We start from the raw sequence: 24,949 nt of genomic DNA on the forward strand, positions 1-24,949 counted from the left end.
AGGGAACGTGGCTGGCTGCTCACACGCAGTCCAAGGCCTTCCTTTTTGAACTGAACGCAGTGAACCACAACGGTGCATGGGCTGCACAAACGCAGTCTCCGTGCCAGCTCAAGTGGCACACGCAATGAACACAACGGATAGATGGATGGACACAAACACGGTGCACGGGCCGCCACTGCAGGCCCGTGTTGTAGCTGCCAACGGGGCAGTTCTTGCAGCTTGCAAACTGTTGCCTTGATCCTGGCGCACATGGCAATGAAAAGGGGGGGGGGCAAAACAAAAATTGAACGGGGCTGGTGAACGTGGGCAGTGGGCATGGCATGGCAAAGGCAGCAGGCAAACACAGCCTGCAGAACCAGGCCGCTGCAGGCAAACGCAGCCCGCAGAACCAGGTCGTTGCAGGCAAACACAGCCGGCAGATGAACTGGCCGGCACAGGCCTTGAAGTACCACAGCTGCAGATGATCCGGCCAGCACAGGCCTTGCAGCAACACAACAGCTGCCGATGAAGTGGGCCGGCCTCTGCCTTGCAGAAACACAGCCAGCAGATGAAGCTGGCCAGCCTTTGCCGTTCAGTGGAGGTTGGTGGAAGGAGTGCGGTGGTGCTGGCCACTCGGAAGGCGGGCTCGGACCTACCCTACAGTCTCCCTCCCAAACTATCGCCTTTGCCTGTCATTGTCTATACCCACTCCCTTAATTTGTCAAACCCCAATTTAGCCCCAACTTATTTTTTTATTTTACTTCCCCACTATAAATCGTCCCCTAACCCCCTTTACTGTCCTTGTTCGGCTAACCTATCCTGTCACCTAGCCTACTCCCAACCCCTACGTTCCCTTCCCGGAGGGGAATAAGGGAGGGCTAGCGTCCTGTGTCGAGGCCCAACGAAGCCTCAGGATGGCCTCCCCAGAGTTCGGCGATCTATAACCAAAGTGGGTCCAGCGGCCCACAACGAGAGCGAGGGGATGGATGGTGCGGAGGGGTACACTTCCTAATCTACCCTAACCATTTAACTGTTAAACTACCCCGGGGCTTTCAACAAGCGCTTCTCGCTTAAACTATTGGTTCTAACAACCCAGATTCCCGTCGCCTGTGTTGGTGTCCTCACAATTTTGGGCCTCGCCCCCCAATTTTCTCTCCGTGCCCTCACACGGTCTCATGGCTGGGACACGTGGCTCCCTTTGGCAGGCACGACCCTCTGCCGATTCTCCGACGATGGCACCCCCGGGCACTACACTGCCTCCGAGCCTACCAGCTCCCTAACACCGGGGAGTGCCCCCCATGGCACCTCCCCTGAAACGCACACGTGGCAGGCTGGCTTCCCAGGCCCCTTTCCGAGGGTCACCCGTGCCCACAACACTGCTCACGCGGCTAATGGCGCCCCGGGCCCCCGCACCAAGCAGGCGCACCCGTGCCCACTACGCTATCCCGGCCCCCCATGGGCCCTTGGCCTACCACGGCCGACTAGCCTGGTGCCCGGGGTACCCACTCAGCGATACTCACTTTTCGCAGCCACGCTCCCAGCCCGTCAACAGGGCTCCTGCACCCCTCAAAACGGGTTTCGAGCCTACTTTCCCACCAACAACAAAACAACCTCCATTTTTGTAAATTTGACTAACCCCCTAACTCACTCTACACTGACCCCGGGGGTCCCTTGGGCGGGAGTCACTCCTCCCCCCAATCACTCATCGCACCATGCAGTCCCCATTCGCTCCACTCACACAGACCCGCTGGCCTCACTCACTCAACAAGTACTCACCTCACAACTCACCAACTCTTCAACACACACACACCGCTGAACTCTGCCATCCTTCTAACTACATCCCCTAACTAACTCGTGCTCCCACGTCGTCCCTTAAACTATAGCACGTTCCTTTTAACACTACGTAGCTAAACTACGTCAACTCTACACATCCACTGTCTGTCACTGTCTCCAAATAAATCATTTTATTTCCCAACCTAAAGCTCACTAAATCCCTCTACCTAATCCATTCCACGGACTCCATGAGGACTTACCCCCGCCCCATGGAGTCGGTCTAGCTAAGCTAACCCTTCCCCCTAACTAGTTTCCATCCTGTGCCCAGGTCAAGGGGGTCTTCCACCCCTTGCCCAGGAATCCTGTGCACCCGAAAGTGAGGCTTACTGTTTTTTTTTTTTCATGCGCATCACCAGCGCGGCAACTCACAGCTCGCGCACTTTACACCTGCCCGTGACGTCATGCAGCTGCACGTGTTCCTCGTCCCTCCTTGGACGGTACCATCCGGCAGGGATACCCCTCCTGCCGGATTCCAACCCCGCGTGCAGCCATGGCGTCACCGTGCGCATAAAAAAAAACACAAGCCCCACGTCTCGAGGGGTTCCCCACGCGAACACATGTGCTTTGCCCGTTGGAGCTTAACACACACGATCGCGTGGAGAACCCGTCCGGTCCAAATCCGTTATCCTGCCTAAACTTTGTCCGTCCGCGGGATCGGCAAATCCACCGCGTGCGTTTCCGGACCGGGACTTCACTCTCGCAAGCGAGCACGTGGTGGCCTCGTGCGTTGCACAGCACGGACCTCGTGCTCACTGCTGGGTGAACCCGGCACGGTCCCCGAAACAACTACAGCCGCTACTCGGCTTTCGTTCCTCTGTCGCCGTCGTCGTCGCCATTCAACACACGCATTCCTGCGTGTAACGACGCTCTCACTCCACACCATTAAACTCACACCGGGAGAGGCGACTGCATGTTCACACATGCCCACCGACATCTCCCTTACATACCGCTCTCTCACACACACGGTCTCCCTTGCACACAGCGACCTTGCACACGGCCGTTCACTCACGCATGCTACCTCCCTCGCACACGTGGCTCCACGCACTCGCGGCCTTTCACTCACTCGTGCCTCACTACTCACACAAACCATACTACTCACACACGCGGGGGCACTCAACCGCGGTGTTTCATCCACACACCGTGCCTCACTCATACACGCGGGGGCACTCAACCGCGGTGCCTCATCCACACTGGCCGTTTCATCCACACACACGGCCTCTTCCACACACGGTGCGCTGGGAAGCACGTACTCTGGCACCATCGCCACCACACCACTCACACACGGGGTCGCTTCCACACACGGGGACGCACTCACGCCTTGCACCACACACACAGGGACAACCACACTGGGGATTCGTGTCCCCACAAGGGTCTCCGGGGCCTCTATACCCCCCAAGCTCTCCGTGCACCCGTTCGCAGCACTCCTCCCCTCGAACTCGCAAAGCACGACCGAACTCACCTGGTCGTGACTCGCCTCAAGGGGGCATACTCCCTCCCCTCGTTCCTGGAGGAGGCCATCCAGCTGCTCGCACTGGGTCCCTACACGCTCCGCGAGCTCAACCTCATTATCCTCCACTACCTCCGTGTGTGTGTGTGCGTCACTTACCCCGTCTTCATCGTGTAGTCTTCCCTCTATCGTTCCCTTCCCGGCTACCGTCACTGCCAACTCAGTCACCTCTTCACCCTTTACCTCCCTTGTCTCTACTATTTTTATTTCCTTTGTCGTCACCTCGTGTCTCGTCTCGCACGTTTTGGTCTCCCCATTTAATTTTTCCCTTTCGGTCACCGTTGCACCCCCTCCCAGCTCGTTCGCTCCTACACGTGGAGTCGCCATTTTGAGTTCCCTGCTAACGGCCTTCATGCCCGCCTGCAGGCATCGGCCCATGTTCTGCGTCTCACCCCGTAGCTCTTTCATTTCTTTTTTCATTTCGTTTTTCATTTCATTTGTATTTGTATCCATCTTTTCGTTCATGTTTTTCATTTCATTTGTATTTGTATCCATCTTTGCTGTCATTGCCGCCAGCATGGCGCATAGCTGGGCCATGTCGGGTGCGCTTGAGTGAGCCGTTTCGGCAGGGGTTGGGGAAGGGTTTTGGTGGAGAGGGGGAGGGGAGGTGTCATACACCGCGGCCGCTGCCGCACCCATTTCGGGCTCTGGGTTCAGTTGGGCGAGTTCGTTTTCCTGCACTATTAACATTTCCTGCACGGGGATTTCATCCTGAGCCATGGATCCTACACATTCTACATCCATTTCTAATACCCCCGGCTCCCGCTCGCCTTGAGACGCCATCTTGCTTCTCGTAAAGGGTTAATTTAGCTCGCTCGTAATTTGGAGGGAATCGGGGGTCGCTTCTCTCACCCCTGGACCGATTCCCGTGAATTTAATTGGAGACAGGAGAGCCCATTTTCCCGTTCTCCGTTACCAGTGCCGTGAGGAGGGCGATGGGTTTGTATCGCACGACCTGACACCAGTGTCGCGGATTCGCGCCCGCCGGCGTGCGAACGGCCACGTAACTCGAATCGCGGCACGTCGCCCACCGGACGGACAATCCAGTCGTGACCCTCTCGGACTAACGCCGGGAACCAGTCACGGGTGGACCTTTCGGTCTCACCGCGATCGAGCCAATCGGCCCCCGCGTGGGATAGGGTTGCTCGCCAAATTCGACCTACCTAAGTACCCACACGGAGGGTAGACCGGGCGATCGCACCTCGCCGCAGGTCGACTTCGGACACGGGCCACTTAAGCGACCCGTTCCGTACTATCGGGATAACCGAGCGGTGTTATTCATCGGCCTCGACGGTTCGATTAATTATCGGGCGTCTTTTCCCACGACCAACCCTTTACGTGAAGCAAGATGGGGATTCAATGAAAGAAATGACGAAGCGAAGCGGGAAAAACAGTTCAACAATAAACACATTTATTTCGCGGCACACGGGAAGCACACATATACAATTCCACCAAAAGCACATGTAAAAGAAGAAGACAAAAAGCAAATGCAACAATGCAGATCTATCCGACTACGCGAGCACACGGCAACACTTATACAATTTTACTTCACAGACGGCGCCGACAACACATATTCCCAAAGCAAAAGAAAAGAGAACCACCCTCCAGGATGAGGGGGTAGGCGGGCCTGGGGCCGAGACCGTGTCGGGCCTACCCGTCTGATGATGAGACGCGGAGCAGCGGTGGTGCCTCAACTCCGCGGGCCTCGCGGACAGTGTCTGGTAGGGGGTGGGAAGGGGGCCCCCTTTTGTCGCACTATCTCAGCGCGGGGGGAAACAGGAGGGGGTTGCTGATGCTCGGGGAAAGGAGGATTTCACAAAATCGCGGGTCCCGCGACGAGCGTCTCCACCACGACCTCGGTCGCGCCGCCGGCCTTTCTCTCCGCAGTTCCCCGAATCCGACGCGAGCACCCCCTCGTCCGCCTTCGCCGCCTCTCCACAGCTCCGTCCTCTTCACTCCGACTCCGCGAACTCCCAACTGCACTCAACTCTTCCTCCGCTTCCAACTCAACTCTTCCTCCTGCGAACTGAACTGCCTGACGAACGCAGTCGTTTTTATAAGCCCCGTGGCTTCGCTCCTTCATCTTTGACCCTCTGCCTCCGACCTTTCACCTCGCTCCCCATTGGCCCGAGGAAAAGTGGGCGTGAATGCTTTTTGATCCATGAATTTGCATATAGCGACCGCCCTCCAACGCCCTGGAGGCGGGGCCAACCGCCCCTCGCTCACCGATTGGACGGAACAAAAGTGGGCGTGAGTCGTTTTTGATCCGTTTTTCTTCAGAAAGTCCGCGATGCTTTTGAACACGCTGCACGGTGCGCGCTCTACACGAGTCCAGCATCGGTGCCCACGAGTGGCGCGAGATGACGGTGATGCGATGGTGGCGAGTTGTGACGGTAAAGGTCATGGCGGTTGTGGTGAAGCGGCGTTGTGGTTGGTGGTTGTTGTTGTGATGGCTGTTGAGACGTGGTTGGTGGTGGTAATAATGGCGGTTGGTCCAAAATAAAGATAGTAAAAGAAAAACGGCTATCCTGAAGAGTCGCAGCCCTCATGAATGACATTTATTCCCTCTAGACAACGGGTTTGGGCCTAACTACACATATACTTACCGAGATATCTCACCTAAGGGACCTGAATGGTGGTTTGCGAATTTGGTCAACCACAACAATATTTAAAGGAACACTGATTGCTATCCAAGTATGAGTGCCGTTTGATCAGGTTTATGACTAAAAACTGCTATACTATGATAAGTAAAGTCAAAACAAATAACGCCACACGCTGTGGTAATGTTTACTACACATTAAACACCTTTTCTGATATAGATGTTTATATTGATGTTCTGGGAAAAGGGTGGTAGTGCAACCAAACATGTGGTGTAGGCATAGGAAGATGGTTAACCTTTGACAGTCTCGCAATAATCTATTCTTCCTCCTCAGAGTCAGTGTCCGTGGCTGAGTGCGTAATATTGGCGCATACACCTCTACATTCGCCACATGCCATAGAACAGTCCAGTCCATTTTTTGCGGCATGTACATCGCATTGTGTTGCAGCCTGACTTGCAGTTGCACCTCATTATTTCGAGGAGGTCTTGGGGAGCAGGCATCATGTCGGTGAGGATAGGCATCATTTGCCCATTATTGACTTTCCAGCCCCACTGTTCAGCAGGTAAATGACTTGTATCATCGGTCCATTCTTGTACTTGGTGATAAACCCGCAGACTGTGATATTTGATGGACCCTGATGTAGGTGACAAGATTGAGGCTGTACCATCTCTTTTCGAGAAATGGTTTTGTCATAGAATTTGCGGAGTCTCAGATCATTGAGAGGTTCTCCTTGGCGTCCTTTGTACAGCGAGACCATTGCGTGTTCTCCTGCTACTACAATTTCTTATTTTTTGGCATCTTTTTTCATGAAGACAGATGCTTGTTTTGCAAAGTATGAGCCTTTCTTGATTTCTAGTAATGGCACCTTTTTCCAACGCCGAACACTCGAGACGTTGTGTCGCAACCAGCGATGGCATGTACAAAAGGTAGATAGTCACATACAACATCACCTAGCAACGATCTTGTTTCTCTGATATTCCAGCATCGTTGAACTTTTTGTGAGTGTGTCTTCTGCTCTGGCCTAAAGAAGATATTGTGTGACATGTTGATTGCATGATGACACAAAAGTACCAACAGATCTGTCATCGCAAATTAGTACCGTGTCCATTCTTGCAGATGATGCGATAGCTGTTTTTACAATGAGGAGGTTGGCATCCCCTCTTGCATGGAATACATCACACCCTTCTTCTTGGAGCCTCTGAGACAGCATGTTAATGAATCGCTGCTTGTTCTTCTTGTTACAGAGGAACTCTTCTTTTGTAGTCTGGAGTGCCATTGTGCTTGAGAAGTGTACTTCTGCTCCTTCACATCCACCATTCCTCTTTAAATGTGTGCAATCTTTGTGGCTTGGTCCATCCAAATATCCATCAAATACTATTATGGCCTTGCCATATTTGTGTTTGACGTAACTTGTGTACTGCTTGCAGATACTGTCCCACGTAGCTGCTTTTGACCATGGTATCCGGTGAAGCAAAGCACTTCCATCTATAACATATTGCACATCAGTTGTCGGACCAGATGCAGCTGCAATCTCTGATGTCCACAATGCATCTGCAAGGTTAGCTTTGTTGGCTAGCCTCATGAAACCATTTGATTCAAATAGAGCAGGTGGATACGTGCATAGTTCGAAACTGAAGATCTTTGACAAGTCGTCACACCTGGAACCAGCAGCGACCAAACCCTGGAACAGAAGTTGGCCGTCGATGAGAACTTCATCGTCTCGTTTCTTGGCAGTTAGTTTGACATCCATTCTGATGGCCTGGTCCTTTTTTTTGAGGGAATGACTTGCCACTGCGTGTCCTTCCATAGATTTTACGATTGCCTGGCCTACCATCTTGGCATCACATGCATCTACAGCTGATCCAGCGAGAACACCAGTTGCATTGTTACGCAGTGGGGATTCCGAGCTAAATGGGTTTCTTTGAGACAGATACTGCAAAATATCTTGACAGTCATGTCTATCTCTTTTCATCCTTGTTGATGTAGCATCCTTATGCTGTTCACTTGTTGTATACTGAATGTTGGTGAACTCTTGCATAGCAATGTTCACCGCTGCACATATGGGAGTCGAGAGTACCCATATAACGTGCTGGGCCTCAGTCAAACCTCTTCCTCTTGTCAGGCCTCCAGTTGTCTTTAGGCTGTGCATCAGACATTGCTCGATGATCAAATCAGTTGAAAAACCAGCCCAAGACCTCTCTGAACGTCGGATAACATGTGGTCCTTCTAAGAAATGTCTGTAGACTTCGGGATGAAGTTGAGACGATATACTTATCTTGTGCAGATACAGGTGTATTGATTTCAGGTACAGGTTGTGTCCTGATGCTGCAAAATATGGCAGCATGTCATATAGGCTTTGCAGGTGTTGGGCCCAATTCCCTGTTCTCTCCCCTGTGAGTAAGCCTCGTAGCAGCTTAATCATATCAAGATACTGGAGCCAAAGCTTTGATGTCCTCAGAGATTGAAGATTTTCCTTTTTGCTAGCAATGGTATCCTCAAACCTGACCAGTACTTCGTCTGTTTCAACTTCAGAAGCTGGTATGGATCCCATGAGCAAATGTTTCATCAGCTCGGTTAACATGGACATCTCGTCTTGCTCTGACTGCTCCTCCCTGCTGATTCCCGCTGAATTGCTGTCACAGGGTTGGTCACCAACTGACGGTGTGTCTGGATGTAGATGGCTCCTGTGTTGATTCGTCTGTGGGGATGTCAAGGCTGAGTGCTTGAGCTATCAGAAGTTGATTGAGACCAGCGTCTACCAGGAGATGCCCCCTCACAACTCGAGATACTGCTTTGCCAGAGAGTATATGTCCTACTGCATTGTCAGCACAGATTACCTGAAGAACTTCACGCAGCCCGGACCCTCCCATTAAATGACCAATACAACCCAAGAAGCTCATTTCAATGTGAAAACCTCCAAGACGAACTACCACCGAGTTTAGTGGACTTGTTTCGGGCTCGCTTTCCACAATCATGTTCGCTTTCCACCACAGAGGCTGGTCAAATGTTATTATTGGGGTGGAGTTATACCAAGCTGCATGCAAACAGACAAACTTGAGGGTTAAATATATGCAAGACAAATCATTTGGATCCATGTCTATCATGGGCAGGAACATGACAGATGATTCTCCAGGGTGTTCACCTTTGTACACCATCTACATCAATCCGGACCACAAAGGTGTTGCAGTCTTCAGCATCAGTGATGCTTCCCACAGTAGATCAAGCTTTGCATAGGGTTTCTCCAAGTCTGGATTTGTAAGGTATTCGTAGTGCATTGATTCCATATTTCTGTTGTAGGTAAAGTGCTCTATGTTGATACCACCAACAGCTTTGATGTCTTCGTTGGTTATATTGATCCTTCTGACTGGTTTGGTGGTGGTCGTTTTTGGTGTAATTCCTACAATAATGCCCATGCCATGGAACGTGTTTTTACCGTCAATGGTTCTGATGTTGTGATCAACATTATCCGCTGCATACTGAAGGAAATGCTCCAGAGTGCAGTTTTGTATATCTGTTCCCTGCATCATTGCTGCGCTCCTTTCAAACTTCTTTACTTCGGAATAGGAAAGGCAAAATCCATGTCGATGGAGCGTATCAATCAAAAATTTGGACTGGAAATGATGATGCAACTGGATGCCTAGACCAACCTGGAGGGGTACTAAAAGCACACGTGGACGCGTGGCTTGCGTTATAGCCTGTCTGATTGATGCCAGCTTGGGTTCATTGTGCTGTCCAACGAACAATGTGCTGAGAAAAGTTTGTAAAGACTTAGGGAGGTAATCCATCCCCTCCTCGGCAGATGATATTTCGCTATAAGTAGGATAGGTATCATTGGACTGCTTCACATCCTTGATATCCTGTTTAATTAGCTTTTCTGCGGTCTCAATGATGTGGATTGTTTCATCCAACACACGGTGTTTCTGTTGGTAATGGAAGTCCTGTAGGATCCGTGCAGCAGTGCTTACAAATGTGACTACATTGGGTTTTCCATTTATCTCTGTGAAGACAATCTTATCACCAAAGTGTTGCTTTATCTTACTTTTCATGTATTTGGAGCTGTACGGGTCGCATTCGCATTCTTCTGGTTCTGTGTATTCTTTCATTTTCTCAACCAGGTCGTTGACAGTTATATGTTCATCATCGTTTTTTCTCCAAATAGTCAGCTACTTTCAGAAAAGCTTCATTTCTGATCACATCCTTGGGTCGACCGCTCATTCGAGTGTATTTCGATGCTCGTGGACCATCCTTTGGCACAAAGATTTGAGGAACGTGTTTTCCCGTTCTAAAGTTGACGCTGCACAGTTGGTGATAGACTGCATCTGCTGCTGGTAAGTCTATTGCATACAGCACACGGGCACGAACCGTATCCACCCAGTCATTAGTGAAGCTGTCACATGCTGAAAGAACTTTGGCCGAAAAATCCATCGACCTGACTGGAATGAGCTTCGATTCTTGTTTGCGACCATCATATGGATCCGAACAACCGCAAAATAAACAGTCAGTCTTGTCATCGAAGGGTGTCTCAGTTGATCTAAGGGCAGATTTTGGATCATCTTTACAAGGTAGACTGCCAGCTTGTTTTCTTTTGTATGCACTGATCACATGGGGGTTTATATATTCTCTTCTGCATTTAATGTGGACAATGTCTCCAGGGTTTACTGTAATGTCACTTTGACGACTTTCGCTTGCTCTGAGAATACTTTCACACCCTTTTGCTCCCAATGTCACAATGGGCTTTTCATCTGTCACTGACTCCTTGCAAAATACACATGTGCTCGCCGTCCTGCAATACAAGTAAGCATAGCATAATATTCTGCATATTGTGCAAGTAGATCTTAAGATTTAGTATCTTAACAGCTCTTAGTTATAACAACAGTAAAATGCTGAAAATACAAAATAGTACCTTTAGTATTCTTAACTATGTCCCGCTTTGCTCCACGTCGTTGGATCAGACTTCAGCACTCCATGAATTCAGTATGTCTTCTTGCACTCATTGTTATTGAGTAAATAATAAGTGAAGTAAAAAAAATGTGAGATGGTTGTTGGTTTACATAAATTTTATCAAGTAAACAATGGTTCCATGAGGTTCCTTATGTCTGAAAACATACAGAAGGACACCTCATTTATGTTGTTGCGACAAATATTTACAAAGTTATAACAATAATTGATCTGCATGGTGTCCATTTTGGATTTTCACACGTTTGTTACTATATCAAAATTCACTAAGCCTCTCCTCAAACTCGTTTGTGGCTAATTTGGTGTTTTACTACAATTTTTCACATATCTTCACAGCGGTCGTCCAATAAGCTGGTTTTCACTCGCGAGTACTGCCGTACTTCAGTGCCCCCTAAATGGGCCAACTGTACAGAAAGGAAGGTCTGAAATGGATTAATATTGATCTAAATATATTCTCCTTCCATGAATATCTACAAAGAGATAAAAAGCAAGATTATATATGATTTGGTTGCAAAATTATGAGCAAAATCATGAAAATTGGAAAAAAATTGGCAGCCATATTGGATTTATGCTAATGAAGGGAAGATCAAATATGAAATTTTATTATGCTAACTATAAGATAACCCAAGTTCATAGGCTGCAGTACAAATTTAATCATATATGGCCATTTAATGACCTAAAATAGCAAATATAAGAATATAAAAAATATTGAAATTTTCGACGGCACCCATTTTTAAAATGGCTGCCACATATTGTTCCACCAAATTTATTCACCTATACTTTTAGTATGTCTTTCACAACATGTATATGTACCAAAAAAACTATTGCAAAACTGTTGCAATTTGTTCTAGGTTGACCCCCTATATCACTCAGATAGCCTGGACTATCATTAGCTCCACCACCGAAGGTGAACGTAGGTTATGTTTTCACCCCCCCCCCTGTCTGTTTTTCTGTCTGTCTCTGAACAAGATATCTCAAAAAGTTGTGCACGGATTTGGATGAAATTTGGTGGACAGGTTGATTGTGTGCCAAGGACGAATCGATTCAATTTTGGTGAAGATCCGTATCCGGATACTAGAATTTTAAACTTTTCAAATGATTCTTCACCATTGAGAGTTGAGGCCAAAAACTACATGTACACCACGATATTTCAAAGAGTTGTGGCCGAGTTATGACAAAACTTGATGGATGAGTTGATTAGATGACAAGAACAAGCCAATTAAATTTAGGTTCGGGCCTATCAGATGCAGATCCGGCTAATATGGCATGAACATGAAGGCAAGTATGGCAACATTCCTCAAGATTCCACATTAAGACAACCTTATGTCCAGCACACCAAGTTTTGCAGTGGGAAAAGTATGCATGTATGGGTTTGGAGGGTTCATTGTAATATTATTTCGTAATCATATTTGTAGCAGTTGGAAAGCCCAGAGGTATGCATGCTTGCCTCAAAGCTGTCCAGCCTGGGTTTGAATCCCGATCCGGCTATAAACCATCATCATGCTGATGTTTCACAGGCAGGGTGATTCATCAATATGTGTGCCATCCCTCGGAAGGACGTAAAATGAGTGTCCTGTCTGCCAGTATTAGTTGGTGGACGTTAAAGATCCCACAGTGTCCTTCGCGAAGGGGAGGCAAACTATCGCCAGCACCCTGGCCAAAGTAAAATCATTACTTTAAACTACAGTGGGGCATTGCATCAATGGCACAACCATGCCTTCCCCCAGCAAATGATGTGACTCACAGACATTTGTAGCATAAGAACGAAGATGCAATCTTCCTTTTGTCAGTGATACAAGGTATATTGTCCCAATACTTTGGGTAATTTCGTTTATAATATGTGGTGAAATATTGTTCTGATACTTTCATCACTCCACCTCATACGACTCACAGGGTGGACCAGATATTGGGTGTGGAGGTGCGTACACTGGGTGACAAGAAGAAGATGGTCGCAGACGCAGAGTCACCACCAGGCACGAGCTTGTTATCCAGGGTTGTAAACATGGAGAAAGAGGTGCGAATAGTAGCTACAAGAGTGGTACTCCATCCCTCCCCAAAAAGATAAGCATCACAGGAATTATAGAAATATCGGTGAGATGGAAATGGTTGTGGGACATTTTTAACCACTCGAAGTAATTGGCAAGTGCACATTTATGTCATCCAACCCAGAAATAGTTAGAATTTCACTGGAATGGTAAATTAATGAACCTCAAAACATGGATGACATGGTTCAGTAAAGGTGCTGCAAGTGAAAAGCGTATTCCTTCTACCCTTCGAAGACCCTTCTGATCCCAAATTAATGACCCAAAAGGTACCATTACATATTTCCATGCAGAGGGTGACCTCAACTTGTTTAACGTATTGTTGGTTAAGCGGTGGGTGAACTTTTCACTCACACCACCCCGCACACGTGGGATATGGCACCAGGATAGCCGGATGGAGAGTGGCCATATTGAAGCACTATGCTTTTATAATGCCTTCCCCTTTTCTAATAGGTCAAAATGGTGGCAAGATAAACCATCTATGCCAATAAATCGTTTTAATCACACCAATTATAGAAATAAAAATAGGACCACTGGACCTATAGCTTATCTGGGCCCTGGCCTAAAGTTGCAACCCATATTTGGTAACATTCTGACTGGTGGGTCTGGAGAAGAGGAGTTTGGAAGGAATTTATGGATTTTCCTAATAAGTTACAACGTCTGCCATTTTGGCATACTTCCGGTCAAGTGATCAGCATGAACCTCCGCAATACAACATCCCTACTCTGGCTTAATGTTGTCATCCAAATTTGGGAGTATTCTGACTGGTGGGTCTGGAGAAGATTTTTTTTGAAGGAATTTACTTATTCCACCATTTTGACCTACTTACAGTCATGTGAACGGAACGAGCTTTGCAATCCCTGTTAACAGGCAGGTGCGGATCCTTGCTGCCAAATTTCAGCCAGATCGGCCCAGCGGTTTGGTCTCAGAAGTCAAAATCGGACGGACGGACGGCCGGTGCACGATGACAATACCTTTTCTGGAATTCCAATTCCAGCTAAGTTAATAATACAACAGAGCAATAGTCATCAATTTCCTAACCCCACTTCAAATGTAGGTGGCAAATGCAAATGGATGATGGAGCCATGAGATAATGCAGAACACATCATATTTTGATCCCCCCAACTAAAGCCACAAGCCCTGTAAAAGAGATTTTTGAGATGATGAGTTGTTCAAACAAAACTAATGAAAAAAAAAGGGAGATTTTTGGCTCGTCTCCGCATGGCTGCAGAACAGGTGCAGCAGTTCAGGAAATGGGATCCACAGAGGCACAGTCCACAGCAGACAGCAAGGCATAGCTGGGTAATTATGGTTGCCTTGCTTTCCTGTCCTTCTGCAGTTTCCAGCACGTTCTCGTCCCCAATAATGGTCGCATCGCACCAACTTCACAACTTGAATACTGACTGCAAACTGACCAACTTACTCTTATTGACTTGAATGCACCTGGGATGTGGCTATTTATATCTCACTGCACAGGGATATTCTCTCTTACCCAGCACAGTGGGTTACTGAAGACGCAATGCTCTGTGCTTCTCCTCGCGTTAACTCCCATCACATTAATCGCAAGCACAAGTTCATATTACCTTCGAAAATGGTTCCTGGGAATTGCAGGCCAATGGTACCATGCTCCACTGAACTGTGACTTTACAGCGAGCTTAAAATGAGGGGAGGTTGATAGGTAAACTCAGGCTTACAGGACATCTTTAGCACCAACTGATGGAAAGTCTGACCTCACATGCATAGCCAAGCAACCCTTACCTGCAAAGGCAAGGTGAACAGCACAAAGACCGGTGCTTTGCCTTTATAAACACCTCCATCCTTCCTCATGCATGCAATATATTTATGGTATCTCCAGGTTTAGAAAAAATACTTATTCGTTTATTTTAGAGGGGTCTGGGAGAGTTGTGTAATTTCTCAGATCATAATTTCAAATAACATTCTTAACTTTGTGTTGAAGGTCTATATTCAAGGCCTGAAGATAGAGGACTCAAGTTTAACTACAAAATATTTTTTCAACCATTTTCAGGCAGTACAGAGTCCTAATAATTCCTTCCTTCTTTCCAGGTGCACACCATTGGGAAAAAACTTGACTTGCTTCTTTCAATTCATGGTCGTTCCCTGCCCAGTGCAAGCACCGATGGAGGGCCACAACCATCTCACCCTCCCTCAGGACCAACCTCAGCCGACGCTGGCTACGGTTCCATTCCTCCCCACACCAGTTCTTCACTCCAGTCCACCCGGAAATCCCCACCCAATTCGATTACATCGAAAGAAACAGCCCATTCGAGTAAAGCTCTGCCACAACCATACCAATACGTCCGATCTTCTGCTCCAGCAGCACACACCAGTGAACAGACCTCAGATTCCACAATTCGACCCAGACCTACCGTCACTCCAGTAACTGGCCCTCCTTCATGGAAAGACATAGTACTCTTTGTAACAGATGATGAGTCTGATGGAGAAGGCACGACAACAACATGGGGGACTGTGGGGAAGACTTTGAACACTGGACGGCAAGAATGAAGAGACCTGTTTATTGTCTCAAGTTGTCAGACCGAACATTTGAATTGGATCCACCACTCCGAGTGAGTCTAATATGGTTGTTGATGCAGTTGTAGCTTCTGGAAACCCCCTTCACTGTCAGGTGGTTTGGCTGAATATCCTCTATTTTACTGTGATATCAAGCCAAAGATTATGTTTTTTTGTTACCATGGAAGCCATTAGTTTATTCAAGAACTGCTGTTCATCAATCCATTATTTGCTGAATGGAATCCGTTTTTTTTTCCCCCCTTCAGTTTAACAGCCATATGATTAGCTGTATTATATGTCATTGAGATGGTCCACTTTGTGAGAACTTATTCCTCATCAATTATTGATGTCAGGTTAAAAAGAGCTTCAAGCTAGCCAAAGGTTTTTCTTTCCTTTAAATGAGCATCAGTTTGCTGATGTGAAGTTTTCCTTCCATTGGAGAATATGGTTCTCCAAGGGGAATGTCCATCAGATCCTGATGATTCTGGGCATTGTGCCCTCACTTGTTCTCGTAAGTCTGATGTTATCACTTCCTGTTATCAATACCACTTTGGCCTATTGTTAGCAAAGCTTGGGCATTTGTCCATCTCTCATTTCCTTGCATTGGACAACCAAATTCTCTGTGCAGGACAGTGCCTCACATGTACGGTGTTTTGCAGTGGCAGGAGCTGTGTGGGAGTGTTATGAATTGCCACGGATTATGCTGCAAGCTCCTGGAATTTTTGGAATACCACTACATGATGATGGTTAAGAAGATCCGGGCGTAGTGGCGTGCACCTGTAATCCGGTGACTCGGAGGATCGCTTGAAGACAGGAGCTCTGTGCTGGGCCGCTCTATGAGAGGGTGTAGGGCAGCTCAGAATCATGGTGAAACCCAATCCTTATCCCTGTGTTGTAAGAGGCGACCAGGGTTGCGTCAGGAAGGGCATCCGGCGTAAAACTATGCCAAATCAGTATGCGGATCTTAATGGATGATCCGCTCTGGTGACCCCTAATGGGAGCAGCCGAAATAAGAAAAGATGATGGTTAAGAAAACGGGATATCAAGTCCTAATGAATTATATCTGTGAAGGTTTATATTGTACGTATTATATAGCACTGCACTAAAAAAAAAAAATATATATATATATATTTGGAGGAAGTTATTGTCCGGGCTGGCAGGATAGCCTAGAAGCACGCACACTTGCCTCTAACCTCTTAAGTTTGAATGTCAATCCAGCGAAAACTGTCATCTCAGCATTTCATAGGCAGAATGATTAATCAGTATGTGTGCCATCCTTTGGATGGATGTTAAACCGGTGTTCCATCTGCCGATATTAGTTGGTAGACGTTAAAGATCCCACAGTGTAGTTTGTGAAGAGTAGGTGAGCTACCGCCGGCACCCTGCCCAAATTACAAATTCCAGCTCAAACCTTCTTCGAACATCAGGCCTGACCCGCCAGTTTGTGAAAGACTTGGGCCAACCCCACAAGAACGTGTGAATAATTGTGGCCATCAAAGAAGAGGAAGTTATCGTCCGACTATTGTGACGTAATAGCTACCTCCTACACCTGGCATTGGCTTAGCGGTTAGAGTGGCTGGCTTGGGATCCTAAGGTCCTGAGTTTGAGCCTTCAGCTGCTGAATTAACACCTGGTGGGGTTGACTCAGCCTGTGATCCTTCCGAGGTCGGCGAAACGAGCACTAGTGTACTGGTAATAGGGGCACTGCATCAACAGTATAGCCGCATCCCAAACCAGTGATACAACCAGCAGCCACAAGGCTGCACACGAGTGTGTGTAGTTAATTATCCTTTCCAAAAACCATGAGATTCTCATTGGATTTTTTTGTGAAGACACAATACTCTGCTTCTCCTCGTGTTAACTTCCCATCACATTAATCGCAAGCACAAGCTTTGTATAAAATGCACTCCACCAAGCATCCCCCAATGCACTTTGAACCTAATGCTCTCACATGTCTATACATTTGCTTCAGCACCACTTTAGCCAAAGAAGCTTATCTAAAATTTTTTTTTTTTTAAACACAAACACCCCAATGTATTGGTAGTACCCTGCAAGATGTCTTTCCTGTTGTATTTGTCCTTTACGCAATGTTTTTGAGTACATGTTACAAGCTGTTTCACTCATGTTAAACCCTCAGTCTCATTTGCAGCAAAGGATGGAACAACCTCTTGATAAGCACCTTTACAGTGTAAATTAGTGAAGGTTTCCCAAAAAAAAAGGATGAGGAAAAAGAGTTGGTCTGTTCGGGTATTGTTTTCATTACAATGAGCCGAGTCTATCCTCGATCAAATCCAGGAAAAGGCATTCGTCCTGCCTTTTTATTGGACAAAATTGCTTAGGCCGCAACAGTGAAAATAAAAACTCCATCATTTACCTGCATCATGTCACGTGTGATGCGACAGACATTTGCCAAGCACACGGTCTCTCGTAAAGAACATTACGATGACAGTAATCACAGTGCAATGTCCCTCATCGCCACTCGTATCAAACTACTTGAGTGTCCTAACGTTTTTCTGTACAAACTTTACTGTCATTTGTGTCCTGTTGTAAGAATCAGAGTTCCGGTTCTTTATAAAGACTTGAACAACAACAAAACAACCAATGTCCTTGCAGGATTCCAAGCCAACTATGATTAAAGGACCATGAACATTCACAAGGTAAAGGCTCAGTTTTGATCTGCTCCACAACCATGGAGGACATGCCACAATCCCAACATGCCCTCCTACCCCCACCGCCCCCCCCCTCCACCACTCCCCTCTCAATGAACTAAAAATCACTTTCCTCATTATGACTATGGCTGATTTATTGCACATTCAGGAATGGATTGTTCTTACAGCCACAAGAAATGAGTAAGCAACATGGATCTCCCAACATAACAGTAGGAATACTTTTGTCATTTCATAGAAACATGGAGTATTCATTTTACTCTTCTCCACAACAAATCAATCTATTTTGAAAGACACAAGAGATGCTGAGAACATAGCATGCTTGGATAAGATTGAACATTTTCGTTTCTCGGTTAAATTGCAGATAGAAAAAAAAAATTAAATTACATAAAACCACAGTAAGTTTCAAAGTAAAATAACTTCACAGTCTTACGGTTGGGTGACCTGCATGCACACCAGTTAAAAACATTCAGGTCAGTGTTAATGTAAAGATTCTTGAGACAGGAAAATTCTTCCAAAACCACAGGCAAACAAACGCAAGCCCCGCTTTCATGTAAACAATCTCACTCTTTCAACATCTTGTGTTCATTAATTAACCTACACCTACGAACGGTGACATTTGACACATCAAAGGATGTCATCACGACAGAGGCATATAAACGTGCCACTGAAATATCCAGAAAACCGATGCTAAGTATCAATGACCAATTTGTGACTGAAGCACACTGGTGGGTTCGGGGCCTTAACTTACCAAACAGTGCTGTGCCTCGGGGTTCCAAGAACAGTGAATTTTAACATGGCCTCGATGTTCCGAAATGAACTTCCCTTTATTACTTAATCATGTTTTGGTGATGTTTGCTACGTACCGTGTATGCACGTCACAATGAGCACCCTGTCCGTGCCAAAACTTACTTGTGGTCCATACATTGGATAAAGCAAACCGCTCTGCAAGTGACAAAGGTTGGATTTCAGAGCATTATACATGCACTTGTCAGTTCAGTCACGAGTTCAAAAGCAAAAAAAATCGCAGAGTAGAATTTCACAATGATTGACAGGCAAGAAGCAGACTGAATAATCGTCAAGCATGCTCGGAATAATAGTTGGTCGCATAAGAGTCGGCCATGGTCATCAATGTTCAGTGGCGATGATGGAACTGACATCATTCTGAAAACAAATCACAATAGTTTCCAAACTAAGAACAACAAAACAGGGGTAACTAGTCTACTTACACTTTTCGAGAGGCATCAGACTGGTTTAACATATCATGTGGCAATCCAAAATGGCAGTACCCATCCTGCTTTGGATGGCAGAGTTATACACAGTAATACAAACTTGATTTACGTGGAAAAATTTGTTGTACAATCGTCTTTTAAACAACCACTCCAGCAAATCAGAACGGAGCACAAAACCAATGGGGGTTTCTTTCAATATAGTTATTTGAATTTTAGTTCAACATTACCATAATAAATGATTTACCCAACACTGAAAGTACTGCAACAAGAGTATGCTTTGAGAACCTTAATAATAATAAAAAATAGCACCGCAAAGCGGGCGTAACCCCTCAGCCCCTTGACACAAACCAATTTCAAACAGACAGACGCCCGGACAACGCCTATGACGACAATACCCCTTAGCAAATTCAGGCTGAGGGGTAAAAAGTGGTTGGTTTTACCATGAACAACCCTCACTGGAAAAAATTATGTCTCTAAAATTGATTAAAGATCAGACAAGGACATGGAGAAGGGGTTTGTTTTGCTCCAAGACAGTAACAGTAGCAGCACAAAAACCACACGCACAAGTGTGCGCATACACACAACTAATTGAGGGATGTGACAATACAAGGACACCGGAACAAAGATGTGAGAACCCCAAGGGATGGTTATGAACTTAGTACACACAAAGGTCTGGCAGATTCATCTCGTAGACTGGTATCGAGCGCTGCCCATTGCTGGTACCAACTGATCCAGATGGACTGGGGGGTGGTCTGGAAAACAGGATTTTAGTCACAAGTGTGTGACAGTAGCTGATGGTACATAATTTATTTGCATTTCGATATTAAACTAAATAGGACAAACATGGACACTGTGTAAGAGGTACTGAGCTCACCGTATGGTCATGTCAAAGATCTGGTTGAGTTTGTTCTGAAGTAAGTTAGCCTGTGGACGATGAGGTGCAAGAAACGGAAAGAGATGGATGAAACCAATGCAAGACAAATTTTATTTTTAGCTCATTATTGAAATAAAAAATGAGGTCACATTGATAACCTTGAAAAGGTCTTGGAGGCCATGAGTGATGAAGCTAAGGTGACTCATGTAACAACTTAAAGCAAACTGCAGTACAAGTACTTTTGTTTTTTTAATCCGTGTGGTTCCTCTTTGTTCTTCGTCCCCATTTTGCACCTTACTTTCTCTAAACGTCCTTGTCTAACCAACTGCAAAACGTACCCGTGCTTCACACTGTGAAGCAATATCCTCAAAGGGCGCCTTCCGGAAATGCTCCAGGACTTGGCGTCGATGCTCCTTTTCCTGCTCATCACGGCTTGTGCTGTCCACTATGTACACATAACATGCCAAGCTCACCAACCGCAAGCACATGGTAAGGTTAACACCACATTCAAATCACACTTGTACTACATTATAGTAGCACAAACAAACACTTAAGATCAAGGCGTTCTATGCTCACCGACGGCCTTCTTCAATGTTTCAAAAGTGATCTGCTCCGCTGGTGTTTTCTGCACAAGATACAGATCAAGTATTATTGCCATTTACGTTAACACAGAATGCTCCATTAGCCCTCGATTGACCAATATCTAGACTTTCCTATTCACTTATATCAGATTATATTAAAAAAAAAACAAGTAAAAAGCCATAAAATGTCATAGCCCCCATTGTTTTAGTAATTTTGCTGCATGGAGTTAAAATGCTAGCCCATATTTAAGTACAACTAAAATGTCCACCAGTCAGCCATCTTTGATCAGATCGTAAAATAAAGTGAGGTGCACGTGTATACCATCATGTATTGTACTTGTGCCAGGTTTGAAAGAAATTGGACCATGCATGTCTGAGAAACGGTTGGGGACACATTTAAGTAACAAAATGGCCACCAGTCAAACATCTTGGATCTGATCTCGAAAAAAATGACATGCATGTGCAAGCAATCATTCCTTATCTGTGTGCCAAGTTTGAACAACATCGGTAAATGCTTGTCCGAGAAATGGCTGAGGACGTGTTCAACATTGGGGTTTTTTTTACAACTAAAATGGCCGCCAGTCTACCAGTCACCATGCTTGATCAGATCGCAAAATAAAGTGAGGTGCACGTGTATGCCATCATGTACTGTGGTTATGCCAAGTTTGAACAAAATCAGACCATGCATGTTTAAGAAATGGTTGGGGACACATTTAAGTAGCAAAATAGCCACCAGTCGGCCATCTTGGATTTGACCTCAAAAAAGAAATGACGTGCACATGTAAGCCATCATTCATTATCTGTGTGCTAAGTTTAAATAACATCGGTAAATGTATGTCTGAGAAATGGTTGAGGACATGTTCAACATCAGGATTTTTACAACTAAAATTGCCGCCAGTCAGCCATCTTTGATCTGATGACAAAAAAAAATGATGTGCCTTTGTGAACCATGATGTTGTCTTTGTGCCAAGTACGAATAAAAATCGATACATGTCCGACATATGGTTGCAGACGGACACGCACACAAGAATCTAGACCAAATCCATAAGCCCCTCCCCCCGTTTCGGACTAAGTCCAATGGGGGATAAAAAAAAAAACTCAGCAATACAGCTCAGCCGATGATATGTAGCAAGTAGTAGCGCCACCTTACCTGCCCATGCTCAGGGCTACGACTTTCCACCTCCACCTGAATGGAAATGGTTTCCACAGTGCTGCGTCGCTTGGACAAGCAGTCTTCATCTAGAAAAACAAAGACATCTTTTACCAACAGCAAAGAAGCAATGCCACTCGAATTTGCTTTATATAAACCAAACAAGCAAATGGTCATGATGTTCTTTTGGCCAACATACTTGTGACAAATTCAGGGTGGGTGGGGGATGGAATAAGTGAAACAAAGAGGTGATGTTCTCGGCCTCCACCTTTTGGGTGGTAGGAGGAATAAATACTGCATGTGTAATATGAAAGCTAAATCTTAAAACGATTTTTGAAATATCGTGCACACAAACCAAGTCACTGAGATGGTTGCCATGGCAACATAATTCAGCCGATCACAGCTGTGACTCATCAGCTTGAGATAATGTCATGAGGAATAGATATCTGCAATATTAAAGCTAAATGTTCAAAGGTATTTGAAATATCGCGTACACAAAAGTACATGGACGGATGATCGGACGGAGCTCATTTTAATGTCCCCGACTCAGACCTTGATAGAGGGGCGGAGGGGCGGGGGGACAAAAAAAAAAATGAAAAGAGATGAGAGAATGGAAGTGTGGAGGGAGGTCCATTGTAACCATGAGAGAAGCATTGATTCACTACTTCTAATACAATTTTGTTGATCTGTGTCGATTGTATGTTTTCAGGGTCAGTGATTCAGATAATGATAAAACCATTACAATTTAACCAAGTTTTAATGACAAATAATACAAAAATGATGTCAAAAATAATGACGTACATATACTTAGTGCATCGCACATTTGAAAACAAGGGTAATAGACATATACTAATGTTCCTGACTGCCACTTTGCTCTTATCTCGATCTGAGACGACTGCAGCATGATCGTTCAACTATTTCCCACTGGATTGCAGCATCCTTCCGCATCACACCCACAGGCAGGGATGCACCTTTATTGCGATTTTGTGCACTTGCAGGCAGCAGTTCTGCACTTCTGGCAGCCCCAAGACACGAGCTCGACGCAAATTGTGGGCACAGCAGGTACAGTCATCCAGATGACTTCCAGTCCGTTTCAAGATTCTTTCCACCCCCCACCCTCTCCCCCCGTTGATGATGGCAATCCAACATTCTGCCGATTGTTACACTCAATAGCTCTCAACCACACCTTTGCCTGGTAATTAGCTCTTGTGTAGTTTAACTGAAGAGCATCCTTTGTTGGTGGAAGATTTTCCATTTCACTTTTTCCCCTTCCGAATCACGTCAAGTCTGCCTTGATTAACACCTGCATTGTAGTCAACAGCCGAGTACATGCGGCCGACGAACTCTTCAGCGTCATCTTGTGGACCGTCTCGGCCAACTCCATGAAGAAGCTGTGGGTGTTCGCTGAACACTTTCCAGCAACTCTTCTTGCCAAATCCTGTAAAGGAAGATGTTGTGTCTGACCCTGTCAGTGCATGGAATCCCAACAGGTTCTCCTTCACCGGGTGTGATAATTTTTCAACGATCTCATTTTTGATATTTGATTTGGCTATCACTCGCCCATTTTGTTGAGCATTGACCAGCCTCTGCAAGAGACGTCCGTCAGCTTTAATAACTTTATTGTCATTTGTGCTGGTGTTTACCACACCCTTGTAAAGGCTGGTAGCCGTTTTTGAGTTCCGTTTATCGGATTAAAGAATGGTACTGTTTTCTCGATCAATTGAGTTTTCACGTGTTCAGCAACCTGATCCATTCCACACGACTTTGCTGTGAGCAGATCTGTCTGAATTTCATCAGTTGCAACATCATTTGTGGTGAATGATTATAAGCTGTCTGACAGGTACCTTGTTGTCGGCATTCTCTTGATAGTCGGGTCAAAATACCACCTGACCCACAACAAATTGCAACAAAAGGTTTCTCAGTGGTTTTCATTTCTACTGGATATACTGATCAACAGAAAAAAAAAGTCTACCAAAATCTGACATCCGGAAATGGGTTAAAACAGTCATTTTCAAGATGACCGCCACCGGGCTTCGAAATAACTAAAACAGCTATAACTTCTTCAATAATTGTGATAAAAACATAATTGTTGGTTCTGGTCCATGGTTTTAATGGATCAGCAATCCACTGGTGTCAATAAAATTTAGATCTGATCAGTATTTAACATGAAATCCAAGATGGTGGCAAAATTCAAGAGTGCAAAAAATCAATAAATTTTCCATCTGAACTAAAATCACTGAACACTTGGTGCCACTGAAACATTTATTTGTGAACATTACAAAATGGCAGTTTAGGTTAAAATTTCAGTCCTCATCACTGTCCTCCAGTTCCTCAGAGGCTTGATTTAGTGGATTGTCACGAAACGTCACTTGGCATGATCCACATGCAGACGTACACGGAAGCCCATTCTTTCTGCAGCTGCAACGGGGTGTGTCACAAGCTGTGGTGCAGTTGCAGTGTATCATCTTCAGAAGAGCGTCTGGTGCAGCATTCATGGCAGTCATGATAGGTACAAATCGATTGTCTTCAAGTCCCCAGCCCCAGTCCAGAGGATCAAGGTCACCCTCCATCCCCATCCAAACCATGACCTGGTAGTACACTCGGAGACAATGAAACTTGGTGGCAGATTCCGTTGGGGGGAGACGTTCAGGTGTAACGAAAGACTTAGCAGCAGCGACCTTCTTTGTGAATATCTTGTAACGCATGGCTGCCAGAGAACTTGTGCTCTCCCCACCACATATAACGGCCATCGCTTGGCTGCCAGGTTTCTTCATTTCAGCTTGGCTGACGCCTCTCGAAGTGAATGAATCTACACACAACTGGAGGCCTTGGTCATCTTCCACGAGTTTCTGAAAGACTGATTTTTTTCCCAATGCCATACACACGAGATGTTGAATCACATTCTGCGAAGGCGTGCAGGAATAATAGTTGAGTGCACAACTTATTCCCAAGAAGATGCTTCATCAGATTGATGTCATATACATTCAGATTGCTTCTTGA

General features: G+C 45.9%; 2 protein-coding genes across 8 annotated transcripts in view; one reads left to right on the plus strand and one right to left on the minus strand.

The window, feature by feature from the left end:
• Window positions 1-18,229, plus strand: part of LOC147017332 (potassium voltage-gated channel subfamily KQT member 4-like) — a 297,121-nt gene extending 278,892 nt beyond the window's left edge. Inside the window, exons 12-13 of one of the 2 annotated variants that reach the window (XM_085846893.1) lie at window positions 12,769-12,889; window positions 14,982-18,229. In XM_085846893.1, the coding sequence (XP_085703019.1) occupies window positions 12,769-12,889; window positions 14,982-15,440 (580 nt within the window). In that variant the 3' untranslated portion in view covers window positions 15,441-18,229. The remainder of the gene's footprint in view (window positions 1-12,768; window positions 12,890-14,981) is intronic. The other variant, XM_085846894.1, reaches the window with a different exon arrangement.
• Window positions 18,230-18,231: 2 nt separating this feature from the next.
• Window positions 18,232-24,949, minus strand: part of EFR3B (EFR3 homolog B) — a 60,148-nt gene continuing 53,430 nt past the window's right edge. For all 6 annotated transcript variants that reach the window (XM_085846888.1, XM_085846892.1, XM_085846887.1 and 3 more), the window contains 5 exons: window positions 21,950-22,038; window positions 20,795-20,843; window positions 20,557-20,663; window positions 20,219-20,268; window positions 18,232-20,096 (listed from right to left, as the gene is read on the minus strand). In XM_085846888.1, the coding sequence (XP_085703014.1) occupies window positions 20,000-20,096; window positions 20,219-20,268; window positions 20,557-20,663; window positions 20,795-20,843; window positions 21,950-22,038 (392 nt within the window). In that variant the 3' untranslated portion in view covers window positions 18,232-19,999. The remainder of the gene's footprint in view (window positions 20,097-20,218; window positions 20,269-20,556; window positions 20,664-20,794; window positions 20,844-21,949; window positions 22,039-24,949) is intronic.

This window comes from Eptatretus burgeri, chromosome 11 (genome assembly GCF_056783735.1).
Source record: "Eptatretus burgeri isolate ZD-2024b chromosome 11, Ebu_testis_v1, whole genome shotgun sequence".
In the NCBI taxonomy this organism is placed as follows: domain Eukaryota; kingdom Metazoa; phylum Chordata; class Myxini; order Myxiniformes; family Myxinidae; genus Eptatretus; species Eptatretus burgeri.